The sequence below is a fragment of the Hypoxylon fragiforme genome, assembly GCF_022984875.1.
Source record: "Hypoxylon fragiforme strain CBS 206.31 chromosome Unknown GGS25scaffold_9, whole genome shotgun sequence".
NCBI lineage: Eukaryota > Fungi > Ascomycota > Sordariomycetes > Xylariales > Hypoxylaceae > Hypoxylon > Hypoxylon fragiforme.
The window spans coordinates 1,695,737-1,723,052 of record NW_026054764.1 but is presented as its reverse complement, the minus strand read 5'-3'; the positions used below and the strand labels follow the sequence as shown (position 1 = coordinate 1,723,052).

The following is a 27,316-nucleotide window of genomic DNA, read 5'->3' as shown; positions in this document are numbered from 1 at the left end:
TCCCTTTGCAGGTACATGCCGACGGTCCACCCGCAGGGTTTCCAACGGTGTACTCGGACACTCGCGCACGCTTCCTAAGCTCCCGTTGAGCAGATACGCTTTGCCCTTGTGGGACTCGTTAACTCGCTGTTCCCACCTACTCGGTCAGGAATCACATAATTTCCTGTGATTAATCGTGGCGGTAAGGGAGACCCTTCTTCAGCGAAATTATAACACAGACCAACGTCATTTTTGTCATTTCATATGCACGTATGCTGCATTAAAATACTCCATCGAGAATCAATTGCCCTGCCAGACGTCTCGCCGCGTGCCAGGAATCTTTTCCCCACAGATTTTCAGTCGAATCAGAAGGCCTAAACTACTGCCCCTGATCGTGTGGTTCCAGAAGACCCGTGCCCTGATCCCTCTGTCCTGTCTTTGGTTCATTTGTCTCTCCTGTGGTCTCAATTGGAGCTCCTGGGTTCCTGACGCTAATAATTTTCCACTCCAGAGCCTTTCACTCGACGTCTCTTTTAACGGCCGCCTCTCCGGCCCTTCCCCCTCAACATTTTCACCGTCTTTCGGTAGCCATTCGGCCACAGTCATTCTTTAGTTTATTTTTTATACTGCATACAGTTCATCACGCTCTTTAATATTGTAATAATTGTTGTGTCGTCCGTCCAGCTGAAATAATACACTCTTTCGATTTTCTACCTGCGACGGCCACCTTAATACGCTCTCTCACAGCATAAAGATTCCTGGAGAACCTAATCGTCACTCTTTTCAAGAACACGTCCACGCAAACAAACTCTTACCAAATCCATCCAATCCTAACTAGCCTTATCACACACAATGGCCTACTCAACATCAACAGACAGCGGCTTCTTTGTCGAATCCGATGAGCCTCGACAGCCTAAGATGAGTATGAAGGATGCAGCAAAAATGTTGGCCCGCAACAGACAAGAAATGATTGCGAACGACCTGTCTCGGTTAGCCGGCGATGAATATCTCGAGGATATCATGCAACATATGAGACACATGGAGGTTGGTATTCTCTCGCTGCTGGCCTGCTGGCTTCCGATTTTCGGAATTGGTTGCCTAGAACCGAACCTGAAATGAGGAGCTGGACTTGGCATATCATAGCTAACAATTCGACAGGACGAGACGTTACCTGACGCCAATCTAATCGATATGCAGCGAGAGATTCAATGGTTCATGCGACCTTATCTGATCGATTTCTTAATTGAGGCTCACGCTGCCTTCGCACTTCTTCCCGAGACTTTGTTTTTAACCGTGAACCTCTTGGACCGCTACTGCTCAAAGCGAGTCGTCTATAAGCAGCACTATCAACTGGTTGGGTGCGCAGCCTTACTCATCGCTGCCAAGTATGGTGACAAGAAAGACCGAGTCCCCCAGATCAACGAGTTGAACAACATGTGTTGTGGACTTTACGATTCGGGCATGTTTACCCAAATGGAAATGCATGTTCTTAACACCCTTGAATGGACCATCGGACACCCAACCGTCGACTTCTTTACCCAGCTCATAGTTGCCGAGGAGGCCGATGACCGAGAAGTTGACCACATGGCCGCTTACCTCTGCGAAATTGCATTGTACCACCGAGACTTCGTTTCCACCAAGCCCTCGATAATGGCACGTGCCTCGCTCGCTCTCGCCCGTGCGATACTTGGACGACCGGAAGTGAACGACGGAGAATGGGATCACATTGAGAATGTGACGGTCCTCGCCCTATCGCAACACTTGCACCAGCCATCCGTCACCTTGTCAAGAAAGTACTCTTCCCAGCACTTCTCTCGCGTCTCTGGAAAGCTAGCCGAATTTCTTGAACAGCAAGCTGCTATCGCCCATCGAGCGCAAGGTCCCCCTTCCCCCCCGGCTGAATCTACGTTGTCAGCACCGCACTCGAACATCTACAGCACTCCTCAGAAAGGCCACGGTGCCGCTTTAGGTGTCGCCGACGGATATCTAACTCCGCCTATTACACCTGACGGAGTCAACTTCGGTGTTGCAGACCCAATGAACAAGTACGTCCCGCCTCGGTGCCCGGTTACCCCTACACCTCAGCCTCCCAGCATGGCCGGTTATCAGCAGCAGCAGCAACCGCAACCACTACCACTACCTCAGCAGCAGCAATATACTGCTTACTCGTACGAACAGTACAGTGGTCAGATGGTCTCATAAAGCTCCCTGTTCCCTGGCCAACATTTCCACATATTTGATGTAAACTCACTATCAATTTTAACACACTAACGACCTCGTTTCGAGCCCACCGCATGGATGTGTATCATTGGAAGATAAAAAAAAGATTGTTGCATAATTGACGGTTTAGGCTCCATTCCATCTCCATGGCATTATCAGCGACTTATTTGATTTCAAAAAATTTCCTTTCTCAGTCATACCCATTGAGCGTGCTATTGCATCAACCACAACCAAACCAAACGATTGTCGACCAAAAAAAAATCTGATTTCTCCTTTTCTGTGAATTCGGGCGTTTTCCAGTATCGATCCGAGGACAGAATACGGCACCCAGATTGCTGCAGTACGAGAGTTACGGAGCATCAGGAGAGGAGAGAGATTACATAAAAACGGGCGAGGCTGTATTTTGGAGAAGAAAAAAAAGACTGGCAATTTGTGAACAACCGGAGAAGGATACGAAAATGGGGCGCATGCGCGCACCGGCACGTCTGCAGGCGATTTAATCTCGCCATTTGCTTTCAGGAATGTCAAGTGGTCTTGACAGTCCGCCTCGGGTAGTCGAGGAATAGTGGAAGCAAGAAGCTACGGCATGCCACACACGACACGATATACGGATCGACTCTCGTCGAGAGAGGAACTTAATTCTTTGTGGAGGACTTTTGCTGCGGAATACACGGGCATCTAAACGATCGATGGCTTATGTATAGTTGTTCGGTCTTGTCATGGGGTTTAAATTCCCATGATAGGTATGCCTGCCGCATCCGTACATAAAAATCCAAAAGAGTAAAAAAATATTCTCTTGCAAATTTGATTTGCTGTTTTTTCTTTGTCTTTCTTTTTTTTTTCTTTTTGTGATTAACTAACATGTCGACATCTATATCGTTTTGGTTTTGCCCTTGCATGTGCCCCTTTCAATGTGAGAATGGACCGTAGGCTACTTGATTCACTCCAAAGGACTCCACTGGATTATTTTTGCTTTCCATTCTTAGTCGTCTGCATGCCTACATATCCACCCATTCTCCTCTCATTCCCACCCATAAGCAACAAGCTAATGCAAGCAGACTGCTTTTTATCTCATAGTGAGGCAGCAGCCTAGATTGCGATTTGCAGCGCATCGCTCAACAGCGTTCGATGCGATAGATTCTTTGACTTTCGATTTATGCATAACTTGAACTTGGATCAGTCTGTTCGTTGTATTTGTATGATCCCAAATTCAACAATGGCGAGGATTTCTGCCTACGTATTGACCTTAAAAGGCTTAAGTAGGTAAGATGACTCACATTCTCACAGAGTCTCAGGGGTCACCGACTTTCCAGGAATTGCCCGTAGAGCCAACCCAGGGTCTGATTATCACGCCATGCCTCTTTAGAAGAGGTGGCTATTAAAGACTTAGCGATGTGATGAATTCCAATTCCAAAAAAAAAAAAAAAAAAAAAAAAAGACCGAAGCTGTAGTAACTGCTGGCAAACCTCGTAGATGATCGTGGACTGATATAACCCCCCCTTCAACCTCCAAGATCCCTTTCCAATCCTCCTCGCCGGGGTTTACGTGCCTAATCTAAGCTGCCTAAAATAGGTACCCAAACAATTGTGTCCAAATATGCCAAGAAATGATCACCATGTTATTATAATACGATGCTGGCATCCGCTTGGCGTTTCCATCCGTTCCCATCGTAGACTCGACATGACAACGTAGCATTTTGATCTATAAACGTGTTAGTCGTTTGGGGGGGAGCAAGGTATCGTCATTGATTAGGTACATGTCTTAGCCAGGTACCCATGGAGTCGAACCACAGCAGACCAGACATCGCAGCGGGCAGCGGAGCAACCGCGGCCACGACACGGCGGAGATGCAGCAGCAATAGCGAGGCCCCGTTGGAGAAGTTCATGCATGCAGGATGCCTGCTCGGGTACGATGGCCAGGCTGGGCGACGGCGGCGATGGCGATGGCGATGGCAACACCATCAGCAATCCAGAGAAGAAGGGAGAATCGGCCGCCGACCGCACGAACCCACATCCTGGTGTACGACGGGTGCCTCAACCCGCCGCACCGCGGCCACCTAGCGCACCTCGTCCACGCGTTCCGGCACGCGGGCCGCCGGCGACAACTATCTTTGGCGGAAGCTGGGCTCGCGGCCGGATGTCCTGAGACTCTCGCTGGCGCAGCGCATACGGTTGTGGGAGGGGAAAGGGAAATAGGATGGTTGCTTCGACTGGTGCTGGGTGCTCCCCGAGGACCACTGGCCCAGGATCGCGGATAAGCTGGAGACGAGCACGGGTGCGGCCGGGTTCGAGGTCAAGTTCGTGTGGGTCGCGGGCGGCGACAGGGTATTATCCGTCGCCAAAGTCCCGTCTGGGGGGTGTGCGACGTCGATCGTGACGGACGTGAGCCGGGCCGTGGACTTCTTCCCCGAGGCTCGCGGCGAGGCTCCGGCTCCGTTGTTGGGGCATGGGCCGTGGGAGAAGGTGGCGGTGGGACGTCATCAGCGCCAACACCAACGAAGGGATAAGCAGGAGGATCATCCCGCCAGCTCAAAAGCCTTCTCTCGCCAACAATTCACTACTATTACCAACACCGACACCGCTCTCCCAACAAGCACAAGAGACGTGTGGGGCAGCAAGCGCGGCGACTACGCTTTGCGCTTCGTCGCGAGGAACGGGACGACTCCGACCTAAGCTCGACGCGTAGTCCGCCGCATCATAGCCGAGTTTCTCAGCGAGATGGCCAACACCAACGTCACCAGCAGCGATGCCAACAACACCGCCACCATCAACATCACCAACGATACCAATCAATGCCAACACCAACATCCACCAAAAGGATCATCAGCAAGAGGAAGAGGATGAAAACAAAACTCGAAAACAGACTAACGGGCGTATCCCTAAGCCCGGCACCCCTAGCACAGTATGTCATCGAGTGAAGCGGCGCGGACGTGCGGAGGCCGACGACAATAAGTTCAGGGTGAGATTCTAGGGATAGTGATGGGGGTGGAGGGTGGGTCTGATAGAGATATCGTGTGAGTTAGGTACCTAACCTAGGTAGCACTGCCATCGACTATCTACAGTATCTAGTAGAGTAGGGTAGGTAGCTCCATGGTGGAGGGTACAGGTTAGAGTAAGAAAGTGAGAGACAGAGAGATAGAGAGTTTGTATTCGACATCGTGGGGAGAAAGGGGGCGCTCAGACTGAAGCGGTTGATACGATAGCTAGGCATCTAAGGGGATCCATCGATGGAAAGGGGAAGGAAGGGAGCAAGAACGCTGATATCTAGCCTGCTTTGATTTGCTTATTATCTGTATCCCGACTTCAGCGGCTTAATCATATGGATAGGAGTTGGGTATCAACGCGGATACTAACTTGACTGAAATTGCTTCGTTGCTAGCCGTGCACAACATATAAATAACCTCTCCTAATAGAACCTCCGCTGCAGGGAGAACGATTATTGTATGGCCTTAAGCACTCCTGAATGAATATACGTTGATGAACATACACACACACACACACACACACACACATAATACTTTAGAAAGATAAATGTTTCAATATATTACTTTCTAACCTTAACCCGCCTACCCATCTCCGCAGAGTATCTACCTAATTCAGCACCTAATCCTCGCGGTTTGTCTCTGTATTTTAGGTATAGGTAGTAGGGCGTGGTTAAGCCAAAACAGTTCCAAAAAGAAAAAAGAAAAAAGAAGAAAATAAAGCTCCAAAAAGACTAAGTGACCCTCTCACCCATAGTAAATAGTCCGATAGCCTTCTTCCCACTTGCAATGTTTCCTAACCTCTCTCTGTCTCTTAGAACCCTATCTTTTCCTTCTTTCCTTTTTTTGTAATTCTTTTGGGTATCACCCTACACTCCCCCCCTTTATAGATAGACCTTCTACCAAAACCATCCCCGTATAACTAGGCACGGTACTATACATATTCTCATCTCACCAAACCATCACCGGCCTCATGCGTTGCCACCGCGGGCCCTCCAGCATCGATGTACTAGTGGTCGTCGTAGGGGGTTCCTCAAAGTCCAACTGGGGCGTGCCAGAAGGCTCTATCTGACTGCTCATACTATGGTGTAGCATGACAGGTGCCTCTTCTTCTTCGTCAGGCCCTGCCCATACCATCATCGACGCCAGCGTGGTCATCGAGGGTGAAACACGGCCGCCGTATGGAACGACTCCGGGAGCGAATGTATAGTCAGATGTCTGTGGGTTCGTGTTCGCTGCGCTCGGAGTTGCGCCGCCAGTATTGGGGTTTGATACCGTTAGCTGGCCTTCGCCGGTAGGTGTGTTGCCCCCGTTCGGTACAGTTGGGCCAGACCCTGGCGTTGATGGCCTACCGTTCCCATTACTTTCCGCTGGGTTAGACTGGGCGCCTTGTCCTGGTATATTGGGGCTATTGCTTCCTCCATTACTAGGTCCGGCACCTCCATTCGTGGAAGGGTTTGCTGTCAGATTAGGGCTTGGTGTTGGGGAATTGCCATTTCCATTACCTCCACCAGCATTGGTTTGCGTCCCTTGCCCTTGCGATTGCCCATTCTGACCGGAAGTTCCTCCGTTGCCAGATGGATTTGTTGCTACTGGAGCATTTGTGGCCGTATTGGGACCCCCCGTTCCACCATTGGAAGGTGTGGTTTGGCCCTGGGTTTGTCCGGCGCCCATGCCTCCCCCGTTCTGCGGCGATGAAGAATTTGGGTCATGAGTCGCCGTGGATGGGTTTGATCCGGCACTGTTACTACCACCAGCTGAGTTCTGCCCCTGGGTCTGAGCAGATGGATTAGGGCCCGAGTTTCCACCGGTAGAGGGGTAGCAACTCTGATCAGACGAGCCTGGAGTACAAGTAGCTGGGAAACCACCATTGCTTGATGGGTTTGCCGAAGGGTTAGGAACCATACTACCTTGGCCTTGACCTGTTGACGCTTGGCTTGTAGTACCTGATGGGTTAATGGTGGGATTAGGGTTAGCAGTTCCTTGGCCTTGACCCAATGATGGCTGAGTTTGCCCACTACCATTACCGGTCAAAGTACAGCCCGGATCCGCGCCGGGACGACAAGACTCGGGAGTTCCGGCACCGCTATTCAACGCCGACGCACTGGGAGATGCTCCTATCCCACTACTCGCTGGTGAATAATTCGGGGAGTTGGGGGTTCCTCCGGAGGTGACTTGGCCAGCACCCCCACCCCCACTTCCACTTCCACTTCCAGTATTCGATCCGGCCGTCGGACAGGGGCCAGTGTTTGTTCCTCCATTCGAACCCGATCCAGGACCTTGACCAGATCCAGCCCCGCCCCCATTTCCATTCGAGGCAGAGTTAGGGCTCGTTCCTGTGTAGGTACCTCCAGAACCGCTCGACGGTGAATTTGTATTTCCATTACCTCCTGGTACAGTTGGACTTGCCCCCGCTCCCCCGTTCGAGTTCGAAGACGGACCATTGCTCCTAGCAGGAGAGGCAGTCCCCACACCGTTAGTCGGCGGTGATCCATTGTTACCACCGTTACCACCCGGTGAAGTGAGACCTTCACCAGAACATCCTGGGGTAGTCGGGGCTGGTGAGCCACTCTGCGGTGGAATTGTACCACCACTTTCGTTAGGTGAAGTCGTTGGCGATCCTGGCCCAGACTCTCCATTTGTGTTGCCAGGTGCTAAGCTAGCGCTTATGCTATTTGGAATATGGCCCTCTGATTGCCTTGTCTTCTTTCCGTATTGACTGATCAACTGACCCATATCCGCACCAGGAGGAGGGAATACTGCTACTGGCTGTGTCATAATTGAATGAGCGACGCCGCCAACATCCATAGATATGACCTCGGGAGGCTCGGCTGTTGCGGGCAATGGTTGGGGCCCGGCACTCGCCCACCCATGTGCTTCGTCATCGGAGCTATAGCAGCTAAGAGCATTGTTGCCTCCACACGCTTGTCTTGCGTCTCCTGTACATGGAATTGAACATGCTGAGTCGTCAAGCTTTTGCGTACCATTGAGGAAGTTGCCACAGTAGCAGTTGGAGCCGTCCTCGGTACTAGCCATGAGGAACCCACGAATTATACAGTGTTGAACGCAATTTTCGTTAGTGAGAGGACCTAGATCAGGATGTGGTTCCATGTTGAGAGCTCTTTCGTCTGGTTGATCAGCCCAACAGCCGCAATAACCCCAACTCGAGGCTTTCTCGGGCCTTTTCGGACTTGGCAGGGCTGGTACTGGTATCGTTGACTGCATCGAGCTTGGTCGTGAAGAAGTTGGGGATGGGGTGATGGTAGAGGAGATGATACCAGGGCTATTGGAATCTGGCACTCTAGATCCTGCACATGTTTCTGGACCTGGTGTTGGATAGGGAACACAAAACCACCCGCCGTCGCAGTGTACACAGGGCCAACCAAAACCACAAGGGGCAGGTTGCGCAGGGGTTTGGGGAGGCGGACAAAACCATCCATCCAGACAATCATGACAAGTATAGCCCGAGCCAGGACACGGTCCCCGATCACCAGTGCCTCCAGGTGGAGGAGTAGGAGATGGCCCACCAGCATTGGGACAGTGGCAAGTCGGGGAAGGGCATTCTGGACAAGGCGGCCGCGTTGGACATGGTTCGTAGGCGTATATAGTAAGAGTGGAAGTTTGGCCAGCTCTACACGATGGTTAATTGCGCTAGACCTGGAACAGCATCATTACAAATAAGACCTACAAGAGAATTGTCTGAGTCAAACAGTCGTCTGCCACAGTAGTGGTCTCAGCCAAAGCGACAAGTCCATCAACTAAAAAAGAAAATCAGACATGAGCTTCCTCTAAATTGTGGTAGCATCTGCAATTTCCAAACTTACCGCCGGAAGCCATTACGACGATAGTGCTTCCTGCCCCAAGCTGTAGACCGCCCGGTTGCACGAATCCTGTTAACGATGGGCGAGGACTTATGACAGAATGAGGAGTATCTATCATGATCAACGATGCTAAATCAGCCTTAGCAGACGTAATGACAGTTTGCTTGTCAGATTCTGCCAACGTATGAGCTGCCGAATTATGAGGAATAGATTGAGAAGGGGCTGAAATCACTATGGTCGAAGTCTGGGTATTCAGTTGGATATCCGGAGAATCAATACCGCTTGATATAGTTGGCACAGGAGATGACATAGCTTGTGAAGTTAATTTAAGAGAAGTTGTGGTCTGAGAAGCCCCTGATTTAGACCCCACTGAGGAAATCAAGGTAAGAGACGCCTTTGCTGTAGTCTCTAGTACAGAGGCGTCCGTCGTCAAAAGCGCTTCTGTCTTGGATGCAGACATAACTCTGGAAGTATGAGCATCGTTAGCAAGCGCTGATGCCATATCGCCGCATATGCCGACAACTGTAGAGGTGATGCCATTGACGACAGTTACGATACCGCATATATTGTCTTCGATGAGGTCCCCAACTAATGAAACGGGACCGTTTCCTACATCCACTATGTTACCAAGATCGCTAGCCAGAGCAGTGGAAAGTCCCGTCAGCAAAGGTGCTTCGGCTTCAGAGGCAGCGTCTGCGACCACATCCTGGACAATACTAGCAATCATCGAGTCCAGATTTTCGAATAAGACCTCCACTGATTCCAATGCATCAGGAGCTTGTAGCTGGCTAGCTCCAACTTGACTAGCTATCGATGCGATATCAGTAGCTAGCTTCTCTACCGAGGCCACTACAGCTTGGGCTTCAGACGTTGCTTCGTGGATGATACTGGAACTTTCCAAAGGGATGGTCCCGTTGAGCATGCCGCCAAGTTTGTCTTCTAGGACTGCGATTTCGGAGCTAGTCGGCTCAGGTTGTGCGGTTGGGATTGAACCCCTCGAATGCTCAGGCGATACGAAAGGCATACCCCTTAAAGAGTCGAAAGTAGGCAAACTTATTGTATGTGCCATCCTGTTTATATCACTGGTGATCTTTGCCTCTAGTGATGACGCTGCACCGGGAACGAGGTCTGAGATGGCGCCAGGAATTATACCAGACAAGGCATCCATATCAGGACCACCACGTTTCTCGAGGGAATTTTCTGGTACGCCATCTTTGAAGGACTTCTCATCGAGTGCATTGCCTTCCTTCAAAGGGCTACGCCCCTCAGGCGTATCGTTCGTAGAGCTTTCATAAACAAAAACCGCAGCGAGAAGGCCGATAAAGAAGACAATAATGAAGAGGAGCAGCTTTGCTATATTCGTGGATAATAATCGAATGGTCATTATTATTATTTTTTTGGGGGGGGGGGGACTTCGGGCCAAAAAGCTTAGAGAGCGAGAACAATATGGACCCAAAAAGGGGGTTTATTGTCAAGTGGAAGAAGGAAACACTTCCAAAATCGAGCCTAAACCACAAGTCCAAAAGCACCAAAATGAACAGGGCTATAGTCAGGAGAAGCCAAAACGAGTGACAAGATAGAGAGGAACATTATTTAAGGATGAGAGTTGCATTTGGATCTTGAAGCCTTTTTTCTATTCCGCCAACAAAATATTTACTTATCGTTCCTTCTCAATATTTCAGTATAATCATTAAGACGGTAGGAAGTACTAAGGTTCGTAACTGGAAGGAATGGGTAGATGAGTAGATGACGAAATATTTAGTTCTGTCTGCCTACTTAGGTGCATAGGAACATACCTGCCTGGGTACATACGATATGGGCATTTCTATTCATTACCATATTAGCTTCCCTCCGCTCAACGTTAACAAGTACATATTGTACGACTACTCAATAGAGGTTGTTAATATTTGGATTTTGAACACTTGTTCTAGGCTTCGTTACGTAAAGGTTCAAGAGATATTCACATTGCATTGAGAGAGAACAAGTTACTTGTTAGAATAGAGCTGCCTTTTTGCTGCCTTTGTCTGATACCTGCCTACCTGGCACCGATGCAATTAAAAAAGCAGAACAACCGAATCCACGCCATATGCTCAGAATCCCGCATCTAGTATCGCTTGCCTTCACGGAGTGTGTCCGCATACTCCTCCAGTGGGCTTCGGATCAACTTGGTCTCAGACCACAGGTTGGGTGTGAGGAATCCGTATGTGTTGGAGATAGCGGCGAAGGTAGCCTTTAGGGTGTTTTCGAGAGTCTTGGTTGAACCGGAAGAGGAAGTGTAAGCATCCTCGATACCGGCCAGCTGCAGAAGACGCTTGACGGCGGGGGATGCTACGATCTGGGTACCACGAGGGGCAGGGATAAGCTAGTAAGTATTGTTAGCTTGACAGTATTCTCTATGGAGTTCAGGTTGGTTTTGACTTACTCGGACAGTGACGGAACCGCACTTTCCACTCTCCTTGACGGGTAGAGAGTGAGGTTGACCAAGGTTGGTACCCCAGAAACCACGTCGGACGGGAATGACGCTGAGCTTGGCGATAATGATGGCGGCACGGATAGCAGTAGCGACTTCCTTGGAGGTCTTGATACCAAGACCAACGTGACCCTCGGAGTCACCAATGATGACAATAGCCTTAAACCGAGTTCGCTGACCAGCACGAGTCTGCTTCTGGACGGGCTTGATCTATATTTTGAATAAAGAGGTTAGTATTATGTTTTGTATGCCTTCTGCCTGCTCAATCGCCAGAATCGTACCTTCATGACTTCATCCTTCAGCTTAGGTAGGAAAAAGTCGACGATCTGGAACTCCTTGATGGGGAGCGAGTGTAGGTAGATCTCCTCCATGCTCTTGATCTTGCCAGCTTTCACGAGACGGCCAAGCTTGGTGACGGGCATCCATTCCTTCTCGCTGTCCTTGTTACCACCACGTCGACCACGGCCACGGCCACGACCACGACCACGATCGCCGCCTCGGTCACCTCGCGAACCAAAACCGCCTCCTCGGGCACCACCTCGGTCAGCCATATTGAATTGTTGTGAGAATTTTTGGCTGTGAAGTATTCGTTAGTGTGGTGGCGTGCGCGATGCGAAGCTCACTGAATTGAGCTTTTTTTTCGTGGTTACGATGTTGATTGAGGTTGGGTGGGAAATTTCGAGGTTTGGGAATTTTGCAGTGGAGGAGGGGCTTGACAATTTTCGAATTTCGTTATAAGTTTGTGGGAATAAGGGCCCCAGCCGAGATGGTCTGTGCATTAATCGATACTGTATTTTATGGGGTTTAATCGTTAACTAGTTACCTAGTAGTTAGTCTTTAACCTATCCACATGCAACTTGCCGTTGATTATTTTAGGTAAGCTAAATGGGTAAGTACATATACTAGGTATCTACATATAAGTTAACAACTTCAATGAAGACTCTCCTTTTCATGTTAATAAATAAATAGCTTCACTTCCATCCATGGATGGCTTATTTGCCTGCCCACCTACCTAACTTTTATGTATATGGATACGACCCTCTAGAGCATTTCCTAAGCCATCAAATACCTGATCCGATATGGAATCTCGATCAACAGTACACATGGCATGTTATAGAAGTTGCAATTGACAACTTGCTACAACGCCATATGAATAACCCGTGCAAGCCATAGAGCATCATTACTATGCTACAAGGCATTATTAAGCCAGTTTGTATTGCAATATAGAACTGTAACTTTTAGGTAGGCCATCTTGTGTCAGCCGTAAACACCTTGCGGTTGAACCCAAAAGATCTAGGACGTATTTACCATACTTCTGGTCCTTTGCTTTTCACTGCCTGCAAATTCCCTGGGTCCAACTCAACTATTCACAGTAATAAGTGGAGGGTTGGCCATGCGTGATCCATACTCCATGCAAACGATACTAACTAAAAAGAGACTCGCATGGAGAATGCATGTAAATTAGGTTACATGCACAAAGAACTCCGGGGAATGGGGTATCTCATCATCATTCTGTCAACGACTCGTTCCACAACCCTTTTATTCGCCTTGAACAATTAAGGATTCTGGAGGGTGAACACGTTGTGCCCATTCTCTGTGTATCTGTTAGTATTATTATAACCACGACTAGGGGGCCATCTGTTTGACTCACGTCCAACTACCATCATATACTCGCCGAGTTTCAGGAGAGCCATAGCCTGCCTCTTCGAGAGCAGCATCAATTACAACTGCTGTCACTCCAGTGCCACAACTTGAGATAATGGGCTTCGATGGATCTACCCCTTTCTCCTCGAACAGCTTCTTCAGTTCTTCCTTTGGCAAGAAAGCCTTCGTCTTCGGATCGAGAACTGCGCTGAATGGAATACTGATCGAGCCTGGCATATGACCGGACGATAGCCCTTCTCGAGGCTCGGGATCCTTGCCAGTAAATCTACCATAAGGTCTGGCGTCAAGAATCTGAACACCTTCGGCGCCCTCTTTGTTATGATCCAATACAACCTCTCGCACCTGCTCAAAGGTTGCAACCTTGGACTCGTCCAATTTAGGAATTGGGTAAGGGTTGCACTCCACACTGTATAGTTCCCCTGACTCTGTCGGAAGACCTTCTGCGACCCAGATCTTGAAGTTGTTCAGGATATGCACCTTGGAGTGGCCAAAGACCTTGAGCATCCAGCCCACTCGCGGTGCGCTGAAGATGCCTAAATCCTTTGAATCATAGACAACGACGGTGTCCTCCTTGCGAATACCTAGGGAACTCATTGCTTCGGCAAAAGTTTGGGGACTTGGAAGCATGTGGGGGTAGGGACTTCGTTTGTCTATGACCTTGTCAAGGTCAAAGAAACGAGCTCTTGGTATTCGCGTTTCGCGGAATTGCTCGATACCCTTTCGCTCGTCATTTGGTAAGAACCAGGAGGCACATAGTGGTATTACTCGAGGATCGGAATTGATAGGCGATGGTGGGCTCTTCTTCAGTGCATGCGACAACTCCTGCGGCGTTACGAGATAGGAAGAAAGATTTCGGCGTGATTGAGTGAAGGTGATTTGGGGTTTTCGTGATAGTAAAACTCTTGTCGAGCGGAGTATTGTGGTGGTAGCCATGGCTACCTAACCTGACTGGCTGAGTACCTTGCTAACTCTTATGCAGCTTGTACACGGCGGTGGGTTTGTGAATATTTATGCTTGAAAGAATTAATCTGTAGGTTATAGGTGAAGCCCGGTTGCCACTTAGAAGTGAGCAATATAGATCAGCACCTTGCCCAAAAAGATGGCGAGTGGATGGATTCAATGTTCTGATTGCACAGAATGAAGTGATGTTCAGATGAACGAACCCGACACATCCAATTCGTCCGTGACTTTGGGGAAATGTGGTAAAGTGCGGGGTCTTTGAGGAGTACCTGCAAATCACAAATACCTACTATACATTTGTAGGTACATATGTAGAGTAGGGAAGGGAAGAGAGTCAAGATCTAGATCGTGGGTGTAGAAATTAACTTCAGGTGCCTACTACACAAGTAAGCTTCGCGACGGTGTCAAGTGTAAAACCCAAACCCCAATCATTTAGAAGAAAAATAGAAAAATGACACGAGGTTGCACCTAGTCGCGGAGAGAGGGTTCTGATAATGGGTGGAGAAGGTGCGATGTCGTCTTATATTGATATAAGCGTGCACGCGTAGCGGTTTGTCGCATCAAATTTAAACCTAACAAATTCAGGTACAAGTACATCAATACAAGTACATCAATATAAACAACACAGTACACTGAATACATCCAGAGTCTATGTACAACATTACACCAGCAGCACTATGTAGTAGCACAAAGCCACATGCAAGCACGACTCAAAGATTTAACAGACCTACCTAAGGTAAGGTATATGTTCATCCACTCATTGATTGATTTTGTTCTCACTACGAATATAGTTGTACCCCCCACACCAATACCACAGCAGGCTATATACCACTAGACAGACCATAAGATTATAAAAGAATGAAGGTCAAGATTAAGAAGTGGAATGCCGTTGCAACATGGCGATGGGATCTCCCCGAGGACGACGTATGTGGCATCTGTCAAGTCCATTTTGATGGGACATGTCCGACTTGCAAGTATCCTGGTGATGATTGCAGCCTTTGTAAGTCATCCTCGTGCCACGCGTCTTATGATTTGTCTTTATCATTTGTATTCGACTAACCTTCCCAAGTGTCTGGTAGATGTGGTCACAACTTTCACATGGTTGGTGCAAGATAAGACTCCTTTGTTGATAGATAGTTGAGTAATCTAACGTTGTAAAAAGCATTGCATCATGGAATGGATAAAACAGGAATCAGCTAAGGGACAGTGTCCAATGTGTCGACAAAGTAAGTTTCTCGAATACCTCATTGCTGAAGCTCTACAATGGCTCTACATGTGGTGGCATGACAACTGACACACCGTCCAGAGTTCGAATGGGGCCCAGAAGCCAAGGCAGCTCAACAGCCAGTCGACGAACAGCAAGAAATGATTGAAGACGAATGAATGAATGATGAGAAGATTTGAACATCACTGACTTGGTGAAGTGAGGGGTCCCTTTTATGACTTGAACCATGATGGCGTACTGTTTTTGGGCGGGCTTGTACTTTAATTTAGCCAAGAGTGAGTGAGTCTTGTTTTTCTACTTACTTAACATAATACACACGTGGTTGATAAAACTAATCAAGATTCGAGGCTGATCAAATACTATATTTATAGTGTCTCTACCTATATGTATGATACATATTACACAACCTACATGTATCAATTAACACCAATAGTCTTACAGGCATTTTGCCTATTGGCTTAGTACAACATTGAAGTTGTAAGCTGCAAGGTTCAATGTTCGTTCCTACTTACATGGACTTTGGAACTTTGGAGCCTTTTTTTTTTTTTTTGTCCCTGCATGTGGCATTTCTAACCGTGGAGTGCCAAGCCTCCACGTTCCCCACACCCAGATAAGATAGAAGCTACCGAATAGCTCCCTCCGCCTAAAGCTTGCTAGGCCTTGCTTAAAGGCTTCCCCATGTGGATACCTACGTGGGTGTAGGTACCACTTCCTGCTTGCAGCTTGCATGACACCACCTGCAGTCTTCCATCACTAGAGGCAGTTCTGCCTATCCGCGAACCCTGGGAGCCTTTTTCTCTCACCTATTAACTTCCCAACACGTAAAACCTTGGAGTCATGATGCGCCAGCCTCCTTTTCATCATTTCCATCCAAACTTTCCCTCTACTCCTTTAGTCCAAGCAACTACACCCATACCTATGACTTTCGACTATCCATCTTCAAGATGACGGATCCCGAATTGGAACGACCGCCTACCCCAACGGTCGATGCCTCTCACGACCAACACGATGATCCTCCTCCGTTTGCGCCCATCTTCACCCTCGTTAATAACACGTCAACCCGCACAACCCATCATCCACATGTGCGCTACATCTTCAGCGACGATGATCCAGACATCCTAACCCAAGCACTAGCTGAGCTCGACCCCCGTGACGACTCTACTTCCGACGCAGCCTTTCCGCATAACCCCAACACCAACAACAGAGCTATGATACTAGACTTGGCTCCCGACCATAGAGGCGGGTATAGCGTTGCTTGGGCATCGAGTCTGTCATCATCATGGGCAGTACTAGATGCACAATTAAGCCAGATATCCCCACCTTCATCCGATGGTGGAAGCAATAATGGAAACGAAGGTGGAGATAATAGCGCCCGAGCTGATCGTTTGATGTTACGTATCGATGGCGTGGAAAGCAGTGCCTCAGGCCTTGAAAGTGACTTGGCTGGAGAAACTAGTAGGCAGGGTTCGGGCCTCACAAGTGGAGGAGGGAGTGGCCAGCATGACCGTGATAGGGAGGAGAATAGGGATAAAGATCACAGCAATCTGGTGGAGAAATTTGAAAGACAAATGACTACGTTACGGAAGATTGTCGATGCTAGCGAGGATAGGCGGCGACAGACCGCCCCGAATGCATATGCTACCGCGGAGATCACACCACCACCACCGGTAGAGGAGAGAACACCCGCAGATTGAAGATATTAATGGGAACTAAGATGTGTCCGACATGGAATGTGGAAGAATTACCAACGTCGACGCCTTTGAATTTCTTGGGCATTATTGGGGTACTGGTTAGAGTCAAATTGGTGCAACCAGCCAGAGGTTTATGAAGTATATTGAACAGGAATACAGAACTGCAGCTTGCTACATTTATTGGGAGGGCGTCATACGGAGCAAAGAGGGTAAGGTCACGAATGTGGCTTATGGTACGTCCTGACACCTTCTACACGAAACTTGGCCCGGCGGCGACTATGGACCATTAATGAATAGTTAGCTTTTCTTTGGAAGATTTATTTGAGACCTGTCTGAATAGACTACTAATATCATCCCAAGCAAATGCGATTTTTTCATTGGGACATATTTGGGTGTCTTACGTTTGAGATAGTGGGCATATACGCCTAGGTTAGGGGGTTTAAATAGATGCATAGTAATTAGCTCCTCTCTCGTCTTTGGAATCCCTACTACCTTCTCATAGATATTATTCAGCGACTTGTCGATAAATCAAATATCACAGGTGAATCACTTGTATCAAAATAGACGGGTGTTACGGTATTTGAGCAATAACTTGTTAATTCTGGCAATTCTCGTAATAGGGGGTAAAGAACTTGATATGCGAATACGGATATGATATGATGATTGACATAATGTACGAACATACATAGTAGGAACAGCTGTACTACATATGTACCTACATATGTAGTACATAATACATATGTACCTGCCAAAGAAAGGCATTACGTCTAATGCTCCTGCAATTACAACATTTAACATCAGGAAGCTTCCGAGATCTGAGGACGTGGCGATCGGGATCCTCCTTGGCGTTCAAGTTTTGGTAAGTACGACTACACTAACCTACTGTAACTACAGTAGTACATAATACTACATATGTAGGACAGGCTGACTTTTACGGTAAAGTAGGCAGGTATAGTGGGCCATTCCACGTAACCAATTAATAACTAACTAGTTATGTAGTTACATTTGCCCTGAAGATTGAACGACCCTTGGCCAACCAACAACCTTGTCACCCCCTGAACTCACTCAGTGCTCAACTCAGCCAGGCTCAAATAAGAATTACCGTAGGCCAGCCAACCACGGTTCCTTCATTCGAGACCTCTTTGAAACACCAACTTTGTAACAAGTTCTGCCGCAGCTTGCGACAAACGCCCGCAAAAGAAAAAGAAAAAGCCGTGCAATTTGGGGGGTTCCCTCTTTCACTCTATTATCACTCTTGACATAGGTTTACTCCATTGAAATCGAAGAACAAAGCAGATCATTGAAATAACGATCCCCAGCCCTCTGCTACAGACGAGAAAAGGCTTGGCATTCACTTCTTCACTCTCTCATTCTACGAACACCTTCCTCGATTAACACAACAGTACCTACATTCGTTTGTTTGTCTGTTTGTTCGTTAGAGGTAGTTTTTTTTTTCTTCCTTGATTTTCTTCATTCATCGATCGGCTGGGCTGGTCTAGGCTCGTAATTGCTGTGCATACCTAATCTATCCATCAACCTCCACAGCCAAGACTTCCGACTTTCACTATTCACTTTCACTTGTATACCTCTGTGGTGTACTGGATAAGCATCATTCCCTATTATACTTGTTATTCCTAGTTAAAAGGAAAAAAAAAAAGACATCATGTTCGGAAAGACACGCATTCCACCCTACACCCCGCCGGCAGACGTAGTCCGTCGTCAATATGTAGAACAAGATGATGGCCGCTTAGTCTGGTTCTGGTACACTAAGGTGCGTATTCAACCACAGTCAAACCATGGTATTGAACCATTGCTAACGCGACCCGTAGGAGGGCGTCATCGTTAAATGGGCCGTGTTCTTCGGCCTCGCAGTTCTGTTTACTCTCTATGTCGTCCTTGGCCGCCAGCACGCCAAGAAGCGTGTTCGCAGAGGCTTAAAGCCACTTGCTTATCACAACGTACGTATACATCCACTTTTCTATTCTATCCATTTGGATGGATGCAATTAATGGCCGAACCACTCACATTATCACAGTGGCTACTTTCCCGCCATGAAAAAGCTGGCGTTGACCCCCGATACGCCTGGCCGCAAGCTTCGTATGCCAACTATCAAAATGGCGCGCAGTACGGGCAGGGGGCAAACGGCATGTATCCTATGCCACCCCCTGTTTATGACCCGAACAACAGGCCGCCGATGTACGAAGGTGGTGTTCCTCCCATGGGTGGCTCCAAGGTCGATCCCGTCCAGACCGGCATTGAGCCCGCTCGACAACCAGACAACGACTACGCGCCACCACCTGGACCGCCGCCATCTGCTGCGCAGAGATGAAACGAATGCAAGAAACGATGAGCATTAGGCGGGTTGAAATCGGGAAAGGGGGTACGAAGGGGAAAGGTGGAAAGGTGGGACGGAACGGGTGTTGGACTTGAATGATAAAGCCGTGGGTGTACTAATATGTGGCTGGTGGTTGGCGGCAAACATGCTTTATGGAATGGCACTCGAGAATAAAGATGATAATCCCATTGCAAGTCTACAAGCCAAGTGCTGTTGCAATTGTATTTGTAGTTGTACTTGTGTGCTAAGAGCAATACCCTACATGACGCCGTGTTCGTGCCGAATCTGCGCCGTTCATGAGAATCACTATTATTCGGTACGCCTGCCTGTCCGCCAGGGTATCTATCTGTAAACATGATCCCAAACCAAACTCCTTGTATATATGTATTGCATGTCGAGAGAGAATCTGAATTCCTCAGTCCACCTCCATCGCATCTGGGTCATTGTCGTCATTATCGTTATTGCTCGCGGCCATCCCATTGGAGTTCGCGAAACCGTTCAGCGCATTAAGCGGGAGCAGGGGCGGGGGCGGGGTCGACGTGGCTGTCTGCAGCGTCGATTTCGAAGGGCCAGAATTCAGTATAGATTCGGTCTGCTGGCGCTCCCTCTCCTGCTTCTCCCGGACCCTCTGTCTGGCCTCAATAATAGCCTTCCGCACGCTGTCGTGCTCCTCGGGCACGGTGAGGGAGGTGGGCTCGCTGTAGAGCACCAGCTGCATGCCGGCGATCTCGCCGTCCTTGTTGGCGAACACGGAGGGCGGGATGCGCGTCTGCATGAGGTGCTTCTCGATGTCGGGCAGGAAGACGAGGCGGCCGTCGTCGGACTCGCCGCCGCTGTCGGAGCACTCGTCGTCCAGGTTGTAGATGTACACTTTGTGCTTCGTGTCGTCGAGCTGCATTGAGTCGTCCTCGGGTATCCGGGTTAGCGAGTTTGATTCGGTCGGCCGCAACTGTGGGCTCTCGACGGGGACGTAGAGTTTTCGGCCATTTTGCTCTGTGACCATGAAACTTGCTGTCAGCTAATGATTTGATTGCTCTTCTTGTTTGTCAAGGTTTGGTAAGGAGGTTATATCGTATTTGTGTGCAAATAATAAACTTACCAAGATTGAGAAGACTTAGTCGCTTGGATAGTCGTTCGTTGTCTTGAGACTCGGCTTTCCGCTTGCGCATGTTGCGCGGGCCCTCTCCGACATTGAGATTCCACTGGTGTTGCTGGTAGTTCTGCTGCTGCTGCTGCTGCTGCTGCTGCTGCTGCTGTTGTTGCTGTTGTTGCAATTGCTGTTGTAATTGTTGCTGTTCTTGTAACTGTAGTTGGTGCTGCAGCAATTGCGATTGTAAGAATTCGTTGTTGAAGTACGATGCATAATTTGGATTTTGGTGATAATTGAAGTTATCAAAGTTATTAAAGTTATCGATGGAAGCAGCTGGAAAGGTAGCAGTAGCGGGGAGCTGCATTGTAGCTTGGGGATTGGCTTGTGGCAGTTGTGCGAAGCCGGAAAGCGTAACTGCAGGTGAGCTTGACCCCATGTGAAAGTCCATCATTGGTCGCTTAATCTCTTATCAATTCCAAGCTCTTTTTCTGTAAAAATCCCTTATCGGTTGGCTCACAGAAATGCACTGCGAAGTCGGGTGATGGAATCGATGACTCGCAATTGACTCTTTTTTTTTTTTTCAAATTATAATTTAAATTATAATTTATCACTTCGATCAATGGAATTGCTTGCTAGTCCGATAGCGCGCGTAGGTAAGTAATGGCAAAGACAGTCACAAGGGTTGTTATTATATTGGAGTCGAGTTTGAATTGACTTGAGTCTAAAATAAAAAAAAAGAATACTAAAAAAGAATCGCGTATGAGATTCCAATGTGGTCGGCCGTGGCCGTTTATAGGCAGCGCATCATTCAGTCAATCTTGTAGAAGTTTCTATTCTTTCTCTAACTTTCCAACAAGAGCCACTCCTACAACCACCACTACCAAAACAACTGCAAACAATTTACTTTACCCGCCTTGTTACTCCACATCCACTCAACGATCGTCATCCTTTTTCGTTTGTTCTTCTTTTCCTTCTTTTTCTTCTTATCATTGTTCTTCTTTAAACCCCTACCGATTCTCGACCCTTAGTACTAGATCTTACATCACCCCCGCCATCATGGGTGACCCCAAGTGGACCGGCGTAGGGGTTCGTAAGACTTTCCTCGAGTATTTTGAGCAAAAAGGACACACGATAGGTATGCGACAGCACAAACCAACCACATATTGACACTTCATAACACTTGACATATCACTATGTTAATATTTCGACATCGCTGCATCTTACTAGAAAATAAAAAATGCTGATTTCTCACTTTTTACCCAGTGCCCTCATCGTCGGTTGTCCCTCACAATGACCCCACCTTACTCTTCACCAATGCGGGCATGAACCAGTTCAAGCCCATATTCCTCGGAACTGTTTCTAGTACAGATGATATGTCCAAGCTGAAGCGTGCCGTCGACACTCAAAAGGTATTTGCGACTGTGGCTGGGCGAAGCTTCATGATGGAACCGAGTCGCTGACTCACTCGATAGTGTATTCGCGCTGGTGGCAAGCATAATGTATGAGATGCTCTATCTCCCGCACAAAGGGGACTCAGACCTAACCAGATTCATGTAGGACCTCGACGATGTCGGCAAAGACAGCTATCACCATGTATGCGCCCGCGCTTACCCTCCTACCGAACCGCGGAAACTGACTAGTGGTAGACCTTCTTCGAGATGCTGGGTAACTGGTCCTTTGGTGATTACTTCAAGAAAGAGGCGATAGAGTGGTCCTGGGAGCTTCTTACCCAGGTCTATGGCTTAGATCCCGAGAGACTATACGTCACTTACTTCGAAGGAAATCCCGCCATGAACCTCGAGCCCGATTTGGAGGCCAAGGACTTGTGGAAGTCTGTTGGTGTGCCCGAGGATCACATTTTGCCTGGCAACATGAAGGACAACTTTTGGGAGATGGGTGATCAGGGCCCATGTGGTCCTTGCAGCGAAGTCCACTACGACAAGGTCGGCGGCCGAAATGCTGCGCACTTGGTCAACCAAGACGACCCCTTAGTGGTAGAGATATGGAATAACGTGTTTATTCAATTCGATCGCCAAAAGGACGGGTCGCTCAAGTCATTGCCGGCGAAGCACGTCGATACTGGTATGGGTTTCGAGCGATTAGTGTCTGCCCTCCAAAACAAGGATTCCAACTACGCAACCGACATTTTCGCCCCTCTGTTCGACAAGATCCAGGAAGTCACAGGAGCTCGCCAGTATACTGACAAGTATGGTAAAGACGACGAGGATGGTATTGACACTGCCTACCGTGTAGTTGCGGACCATATACGATTACTCGCCTTCGCCATCTCTGATGGAGCCTCACCAAACAATGAAGGTAGAGGTTATGTCGTTCGCCGTGTGCTTCGAAGAGGCTCACGATACGCAAGAAAATACTTCAACGCCGAGATAGGCTCTTTCTTCTCCAAGATCCTCCCAGCGCTGGTTGATCAGATGGGCGAGCAGTTCCCAGAGATCGTTAAAAAGCAACAGGATATCAAGGAGATACTAGATGAGGAAGAGGAGGCGTTTGCCCGTACATTGGACCGTGGAGAGAAGCAATTTGAGAAGTACGCAGCTCTGGCAGTCAAAAACGGATTGAAGAAGCTCTCTGGGGCAGATGTCTGGAGACTTTACGATACCTTTGGTTTCCCAGAAGATTTAACCAAACTCATGGCCGAAGAGCGGGGCCTGGAGACGGACGAGGAAGAGATTTCTGTTGCCAGAGAAAAGGCCCGAGAGGCCAGCAAGGCTATTAAGGAGTCCGTTCAGACCTTTGCGAAGCTGAACGTTCACCAGATTGCCGAATTAAAAGACAAGTTGCAGGTACCCGTTCCTAATGATGAACCCAAGTTTGTTAAGGGCGACACAACCGGTCATATCCAACTCATTTACACTGGCACCGACTTTATCAAATCAACCAAGGATCTTCCACCGAACACACCCTTCGGTCTCTTACTCGATCGAACTAACTTCTACGCCGAACAAGGTGGTCAGGTCTTCGACACTGGAAGAATTGTCATTGACGATGTTGCCGAGTTTGAAGTGCACGATGTCCAGCAATTCGGAGGATATATAGTCCACAATGGAGTTTTGAAGTACGGAGAACTCAATGCTGGTGACGAGGTTATTTGCGAATACGACGAACTGAGGAGACAGCCTATTCGTAACAACCACACGGGAACACATATCCTCAATCACTCTCTCCGAGAAGTGTTAGGTGATGAAGTGAACCAAAAGGGTTCACTGGTCGACCAAGACAAGCTCCGTTTCGACTTCTCTCACAAGACGGCAGTCACGCTTCAAGAACTTGAAAAGATCGAGCACATGTCGAACGAATACATCCGACAGAACTGTAAGGTATTCTCGAAGGATGTGGAGCTCGATGTGGCAAAGAAGATTAATGGCGTTCGCGCCGTCTTTGGCGAAACGTATCCCAACCCGGTCCGAGTGGTGTCCGTTGGTATCGACGTTGACATGTTGCTCGAGGCCCCCGAGAACATTGAATGGCGAAAGGTCAGTGTGGAGTTTTGTGGTGGCACTCATGTCGACCAAACCGGCATCATCAAGGATTTAGTAATCGTCGAGGAGAGCGGTATTGCCAAAGGTATTCGCCGTATTGTCGCCTACACTGGAGAGGCTGCGCATGCCGTGCAGCGTGAGGCCAAAGAGTTCGCTAAGCGCATCTCGGACATCGAGGCCCTTCCATTCGGCCCCGAAAAGGAGTCTGAGGTTAAGCAGGCGACAGTCGATCTCAGCAACCTCGTCGTATCCGCCCTCACTAAGGAGGAACTAAAGACGCGATTTACAAAGGTGGTTAAGTCCGTCGTAGATGAGCAGAAGAAGCGACAGAAAGCGGAGAGCAAGACCGCGCTCGACGCCGTCACTGGCCACTTTAGCAAGGATGAGAACAAGGAGGCTAAGTACTTCGTTGGGCATCTACCCATCTCTGCTAACACAAAGGCGGTTGCCGATGTCATGAACCACTTTAAGAGCAAGGATAAGGAGAGAACGGTGTACATCTTCGGTGGTAGCAAGGATGAAGGCACCGTCGTTCACGGTGTTTATGTTGGCACAGTAAGTCGAACCAATTCCTGAGTATTAGATGGTGGAAACTCCCGAAACACGTTGCTAACATCTTGGTTTCTAGCATCTTGCATCGCAAGGCGTCACTGCTGAGAAGTGGGCCGCAGCAGTCACAGAAGTGGTCGGCGGCCGGTCTGGTGGCAAGGAGCCTACACGCCAGGGCCAGGGAACAAACGCAGATAAGATCGAGGAGGCGGTCGCGGTGGCGGAGAAGTGGCTCGCAGAGAAGCTCAAGATCTAGATTGTGAAACCTCCCACTGAGGATCTCAGACCTTTACAATTAGGTACCTACCTTACCTAGTCCACCTACATATATCCCGGCTCAGCTTCTCTCCACTTTGCTTGGTTCTCGCACACGCTTCCCCTCTCCCTGTACAGTGATTTATACCCGCGTAGGTTAGTGCAGATAGGATAAGGCAACAGGTTGGTCTAGTCCAAGGATGAGAGATAGGGGCTATTAGGTGAGAATTTCGGACAGTACCTACATAAAACGGGAATGCTGTCACAGGGCCGGCCTACCAACCAACCGCAATGCGGTTCTTGTTAAGTACCTGCTTAAGTTAGGTTAGGCGAGGTGAGATGCACACTGTATATGATAAAGACCTCCCACCATAACAAAAACGTGCCGTCAAAGTCTTAGACTATATCATGCTTGCCAATCATGAGATTTCTACGCTACGTCGTGTGGGTAAAATCGGACTAGGTTAGGTAGATATATAGATAGATAGATAACAAACAAGTAAAATATCTTACCCCTATTCGCCAGGTTCTAGAGTGGATGAATCTACATAAGGGATACCTATGGATATACTTTTATCACACGTAATAATAGGTTTGGAGTTATATGGCCAACTACTTCGTATGCAGGCACGCACACCTTGGTAGATTATAAGGATTAGTAGGGATCAGTATTTTTATTTTTTCCACATATACATGTACTATACTATGCACTCACTATATGTACTCCAGGCTAAGCTTTCGAACATCGCCCGAACAAGCCTTGCTACCTGCATATGTGCACCTACATCTAGGCCCGCCACCCTACAGAGTAACCATAACACTGGCATTCCGATACCAACTCAACAGCGGATTCTCACCACTGCGCGTCCTCGTATCCTCAACATAAGCCCAGGAGTTCATGAAGGTCTCGTGAGTCAAGACACGGGTTAATTTTCCGGTGAGGGCGCCGTAGACGGCCTCCATGACGGCGAAGTCGGTGGGGAAGAGGATGTCGAAGTAGCCCTGGTGGACGAGCGGGGTGGAGACGGTGACCATGCGGCGCTCGAAGCGGGTCTGGACGACGGGGCTGTTGAGGCCGCGGACGGCGTCGGGCAGCTTGTGGAAGTCGCTGGTGACGAGGCGGTGCGCGGGGAAGTGCTTCTCGAGGATGTCGAAGAACTGCATCAGTCGTGTGGGGATGTACTCCGGGTCGCTGAGGTTGGGCGCCAGGGGCAGCTGCGTCTTGAGCCAGCGCATGGCGCGGTTTGTGGGGTAGGGCACGCGGTACTGCCCGTTTGTGGCGGCGTGGCGCACACGGAGGTAGCGTGCGGCGACTGGGTCTAGCACGGGCTCGTAGAACTCGTAGAAGTCGCCGTGGCCGTCGATGAGCACGGTGCCCTGGAGGGGTTCTTCCGTTTTTAGGTCGTAGCGCAAGACGTCATGAGCAAAGTTATCGAATACCTCCATGGCCAGAAAGAAGCAAGGGGAGGGCTCGCGGGAATCCCAGTCGAAGATGGACTTGTTGATGATCTCGACCTTGTTGGCGTGACCCCTACTGGCGGCCGTGGCCAAGAGTTGGGCGTTCTGGAGGGATGCAAGGGAGGAAGAGATCTCGATGATCTTGTACTTGGTGCGGTCGTAAACGGCGGGCTCGATGTCGCGAATGTAGTCGAGGATGTTGAGCATGAGGGTACCGCGACCAGCGCCCATCTCGTAGATAATCAGGTCGTGATAGGGGTATGTGGTCATGAGGTAGTTGGACATGAGGTAACGGGCGATGGCCTCGCCGTAGTAGGGCCGGAATAGTTCGGTGGGAGTGTGCCATATCTGGCGGGTGTCGTTGCTCCGGCCGTCTTTGGCGTCTAGCTTATCCTCGAACTCGGTGTAACGCCGTCGTAGCTCGTCATGAAAGGTAGGCTCGTCGGGCAAGTCGTTGAAGTTAAAGGGTTCGCCAGGGCTGAAGATGACGACTTGTTTGGAAAAGTAGCCGTAATGTGGATTATAAAGGCTATCTATACAGAGGGTTGGACCGAGTTAACCAGTGGAGGCATAGGGCGAGAATAAGGCAAAGGCAAAGGCAAACCTTCGATGAAGTCGCGCATGAGCATCTTGACCTTGCGCGGACGTTCCCTCCGTGACCTTAGGTCGTTGGCGGTGACAGTGGGAAAGGCCTTATACTCTTCCGTCATATCCAGGACAAACATGTCCGTTCTCTGCTGCCAATTGTCCTCCTGGCCAGACGGGCCATGCTTCGATCCTCTTGTGGTATGGCGGTGGCCCATATAACGCCTCTGCTCCTGTTGGCGTTGCTGAATTCGACGGCCATGTTGGAGGCAATTTGTTAAGGCAGCTAAGTTTCTTCTGGATGGACAGGCGGGATGTCTAAACAAGCTTCGAAATAGTTGGACGACAAGAGGAGAGTCCATGATTTGGACACATAAAGTACCTTAGCTTGGCATTGCCATGTGGCATATGTTTCTTGTTTAAAGAACTCTTGTTTAAAGAACAGTAGGGTATGTACATACATACTATGCTGTAGTAGTGCTGTAGCTTGGGGAACTTTTAAAACGGGGAGATGTCGGGTTATCGCCGGCATT

At 48.9% G+C, this 27,316-nt stretch overlaps 11 protein-coding genes across 11 annotated transcripts; 6 read left to right on the top strand and 5 right to left on the bottom strand.

Moving 5' to 3' along the window:
- Positions 1-144: 144 nt before the first annotated feature.
- Positions 145-2,253, top strand: GGS25DRAFT_454594 (cyclin). The gene is made up of 3 exons (XM_049258879.1): positions 145-181; positions 491-1,023; positions 1,138-2,253. Exons 2-3 carry the CDS (start codon positions 832-834, stop codon positions 2,179-2,181), a joined length of 1,236 nt encoding a protein of 411 aa, XP_049113191.1. The 5' UTR covers positions 145-181; positions 491-831; the 3' UTR covers positions 2,182-2,253.
- Positions 2,254-4,093: 1,840 nt separating this feature from the next.
- GGS25DRAFT_534712 (uncharacterized protein) lies at positions 4,094-5,128 on the top strand (the record flags this gene model as incomplete). The annotated part of the gene is made up of 2 exons (XM_049265805.1): positions 4,094-4,372; positions 4,431-5,128. 2 exons carry the CDS (start codon positions 4,094-4,096, stop codon positions 4,869-4,871), a joined length of 720 nt encoding a protein of 239 aa, XP_049113190.1. The 3' UTR covers positions 4,872-5,128.
- Positions 5,129-5,986: 858 nt separating this feature from the next.
- Positions 5,987-10,599, bottom strand: GGS25DRAFT_454322 (uncharacterized protein). Its single transcript, XM_049258877.1, has 3 exons — positions 9,004-10,599; positions 8,868-8,937; positions 5,987-8,810 (listed from the first exon to the last, which is right to left on the bottom strand). Exons 1-3 carry the CDS (start codon positions 10,382-10,384, stop codon positions 6,131-6,133), a joined length of 4,131 nt encoding a protein of 1,376 aa, XP_049113189.1. The 5' UTR covers positions 10,385-10,599; the 3' UTR covers positions 5,987-6,130.
- Positions 10,600-10,920: 321 nt separating this feature from the next.
- On the bottom strand, positions 10,921-12,227 carry GGS25DRAFT_507611 (ribosomal protein S5, N-terminal domain-containing protein). The gene is made up of 3 exons (XM_049262405.1): positions 11,752-12,227; positions 11,423-11,680; positions 10,921-11,362 (listed from the first exon to the last, which is right to left on the bottom strand). The coding sequence occupies exons 1-3, from the start codon at positions 12,019-12,021 to the stop codon at positions 11,105-11,107; spliced, it is 786 nt and encodes a 261-aa protein (XP_049113188.1). The 5' UTR covers positions 12,022-12,227; the 3' UTR covers positions 10,921-11,104.
- A 782-nt stretch (positions 12,228-13,009) lies between these two features.
- On the bottom strand, positions 13,010-14,068 carry GGS25DRAFT_525562 (thiosulfate sulfurtransferase; the record flags this gene model as incomplete). Its single annotated transcript, XM_049264817.1, has 2 exons — positions 13,010-13,064; positions 13,122-14,068. 2 exons carry the CDS (start codon positions 14,066-14,068, stop codon positions 13,010-13,012), a joined length of 1,002 nt encoding a protein of 333 aa, XP_049113187.1.
- Positions 14,069-14,845: 777 nt separating this feature from the next.
- On the top strand, positions 14,846-15,699 carry GGS25DRAFT_454302 (RING/U-box). The gene is made up of 5 exons (XM_049258876.1): positions 14,846-15,095; positions 15,165-15,196; positions 15,258-15,321; positions 15,402-15,595; positions 15,692-15,699. Exons 1-4 carry the CDS (start codon positions 14,954-14,956, stop codon positions 15,476-15,478), a joined length of 315 nt encoding a protein of 104 aa, XP_049113186.1. The 5' UTR covers positions 14,846-14,953; the 3' UTR covers positions 15,479-15,595; positions 15,692-15,699.
- A 458-nt stretch (positions 15,700-16,157) lies between these two features.
- On the top strand, positions 16,158-17,344 carry GGS25DRAFT_454443 (uncharacterized protein). Its single transcript, XM_049258878.1, has 2 exons — positions 16,158-17,244; positions 17,313-17,344. The coding sequence occupies exon 1, from the start codon at positions 16,265-16,267 to the stop codon at positions 17,012-17,014; it is 750 nt and encodes a 249-aa protein (XP_049113185.1). The 5' UTR covers positions 16,158-16,264; the 3' UTR covers positions 17,015-17,244; positions 17,313-17,344.
- A 1,330-nt stretch (positions 17,345-18,674) lies between these two features.
- Positions 18,675-19,340, top strand: GGS25DRAFT_525559 (uncharacterized protein; the record flags this gene model as incomplete). The annotated part of the gene is made up of 3 exons (XM_049264816.1): positions 18,675-18,782; positions 18,841-18,969; positions 19,047-19,340. The coding sequence occupies 3 exons, from the start codon at positions 18,675-18,677 to the stop codon at positions 19,338-19,340; spliced, it is 531 nt and encodes a 176-aa protein (XP_049113184.1).
- Positions 19,341-19,761: 421 nt separating this feature from the next.
- Positions 19,762-20,884, bottom strand: GGS25DRAFT_525558 (uncharacterized protein; the record flags this gene model as incomplete). Its single annotated transcript, XM_049264815.1, has 2 exons — positions 19,762-20,339; positions 20,446-20,884. The coding sequence occupies 2 exons, from the start codon at positions 20,882-20,884 to the stop codon at positions 19,762-19,764; spliced, it is 1,017 nt and encodes a 338-aa protein (XP_049113183.1).
- Positions 20,885-20,948: 64 nt separating this feature from the next.
- GGS25DRAFT_507597 (tRNA synthetases class II (A)-domain-containing protein) lies at positions 20,949-25,256 on the top strand. The gene is made up of 6 exons (XM_049262404.1): positions 20,949-21,571; positions 21,700-21,845; positions 21,909-21,935; positions 21,994-22,029; positions 22,083-24,491; positions 24,565-25,256. The coding sequence occupies exons 1-6, from the start codon at positions 21,196-21,198 to the stop codon at positions 24,739-24,741; spliced, it is 3,171 nt and encodes a 1,056-aa protein (XP_049113182.1). The 5' UTR covers positions 20,949-21,195; the 3' UTR covers positions 24,742-25,256.
- Positions 25,257-25,395: 139 nt separating this feature from the next.
- Positions 25,396-27,294, bottom strand: GGS25DRAFT_507594 (DUF185-domain-containing protein). Its single transcript, XM_049262403.1, has 2 exons — positions 26,805-27,294; positions 25,396-26,733 (listed from the first exon to the last, which is right to left on the bottom strand). The coding sequence occupies exons 1-2, from the start codon at positions 27,143-27,145 to the stop codon at positions 25,542-25,544; spliced, it is 1,533 nt and encodes a 510-aa protein (XP_049113181.1). The 5' UTR covers positions 27,146-27,294; the 3' UTR covers positions 25,396-25,541.
- Positions 27,295-27,316: the final 22 nt, after the last annotated feature.

Bases quoted from the DNA above. Each gene is read 5' to 3' on its own strand.
- GGS25DRAFT_454594 (XM_049258879.1), top strand. From the start codon at position 832: ATGGCCTACTCAACATCAACAGACAGCGGCTTCTTTGTCGAATCCGAT. The intron at 1,024-1,137 runs GTTGGTATTCTC...ACAATTCGACAG, and splicing joins AACATATGAGACACATGGAG to GACGAGACGTTACCTGACGC.
- GGS25DRAFT_454322 (XM_049258877.1), bottom strand. From the start codon at position 10,384: ATGACCATTCGATTATTATCCACGAATATAGCAAAGCTGCTCCTCTTC. The intron at 8,938-9,003 runs GTAAGTTTGGAA...TTTCTTTTTTAG, and splicing joins CGTCGTAATGGCTTCCGGCG to TTGATGGACTTGTCGCTTTG. The intron at 8,811-8,867 runs GTAGGTCTTATT...ACCATCGTGTAG, and splicing joins TTGACTCAGACAATTCTCTT to AGCTGGCCAAACTTCCACTC.
- GGS25DRAFT_507611 (XM_049262405.1), bottom strand. From the start codon at position 12,021: ATGGCTGACCGAGGTGGTGCCCGAGGAGGCGGTTTTGGTTCGCGAGGT. The intron at 11,681-11,751 runs GTACGATTCTGG...TTCAAAATATAG, and splicing joins TGAAGGATGAAGTCATGAAG to ATCAAGCCCGTCCAGAAGCA. The intron at 11,363-11,422 runs GTAAGTCAAAAC...AATACTTACTAG, and splicing joins GCGGTTCCGTCACTGTCCGA to CTTATCCCTGCCCCTCGTGG.
- GGS25DRAFT_454302 (XM_049258876.1), top strand. From the start codon at position 14,954: ATGAAGGTCAAGATTAAGAAGTGGAATGCCGTTGCAACATGGCGATGG. The intron at 15,096-15,164 runs GTAAGTCATCCT...AACCTTCCCAAG, and splicing joins TGGTGATGATTGCAGCCTTT to TGTCTGGTAGATGTGGTCAC. The intron at 15,197-15,257 runs GTTGGTGCAAGA...CGTTGTAAAAAG, and splicing joins GTGGTCACAACTTTCACATG to CATTGCATCATGGAATGGAT.
- GGS25DRAFT_454443 (XM_049258878.1), top strand. From the start codon at position 16,265: ATGACGGATCCCGAATTGGAACGACCGCCTACCCCAACGGTCGATGCC.
- GGS25DRAFT_507597 (XM_049262404.1), top strand. From the start codon at position 21,196: ATGAGATTCCAATGTGGTCGGCCGTGGCCGTTTATAGGCAGCGCATCA. The intron at 21,936-21,993 runs GTATGAGATGCT...AGATTCATGTAG, and splicing joins GCGCTGGTGGCAAGCATAAT to GACCTCGACGATGTCGGCAA. The intron at 24,492-24,564 runs GTAAGTCGAACC...CTTGGTTTCTAG, and splicing joins ACGGTGTTTATGTTGGCACA to CATCTTGCATCGCAAGGCGT.
- GGS25DRAFT_507594 (XM_049262403.1), bottom strand. From the start codon at position 27,145: ATGGACTCTCCTCTTGTCGTCCAACTATTTCGAAGCTTGTTTAGACAT. The intron at 26,734-26,804 runs AGGTTTGCCTTT...AACCCTCTGTAT, and splicing joins CTCATGCGCGACTTCATCGA to AGATAGCCTTTATAATCCAC.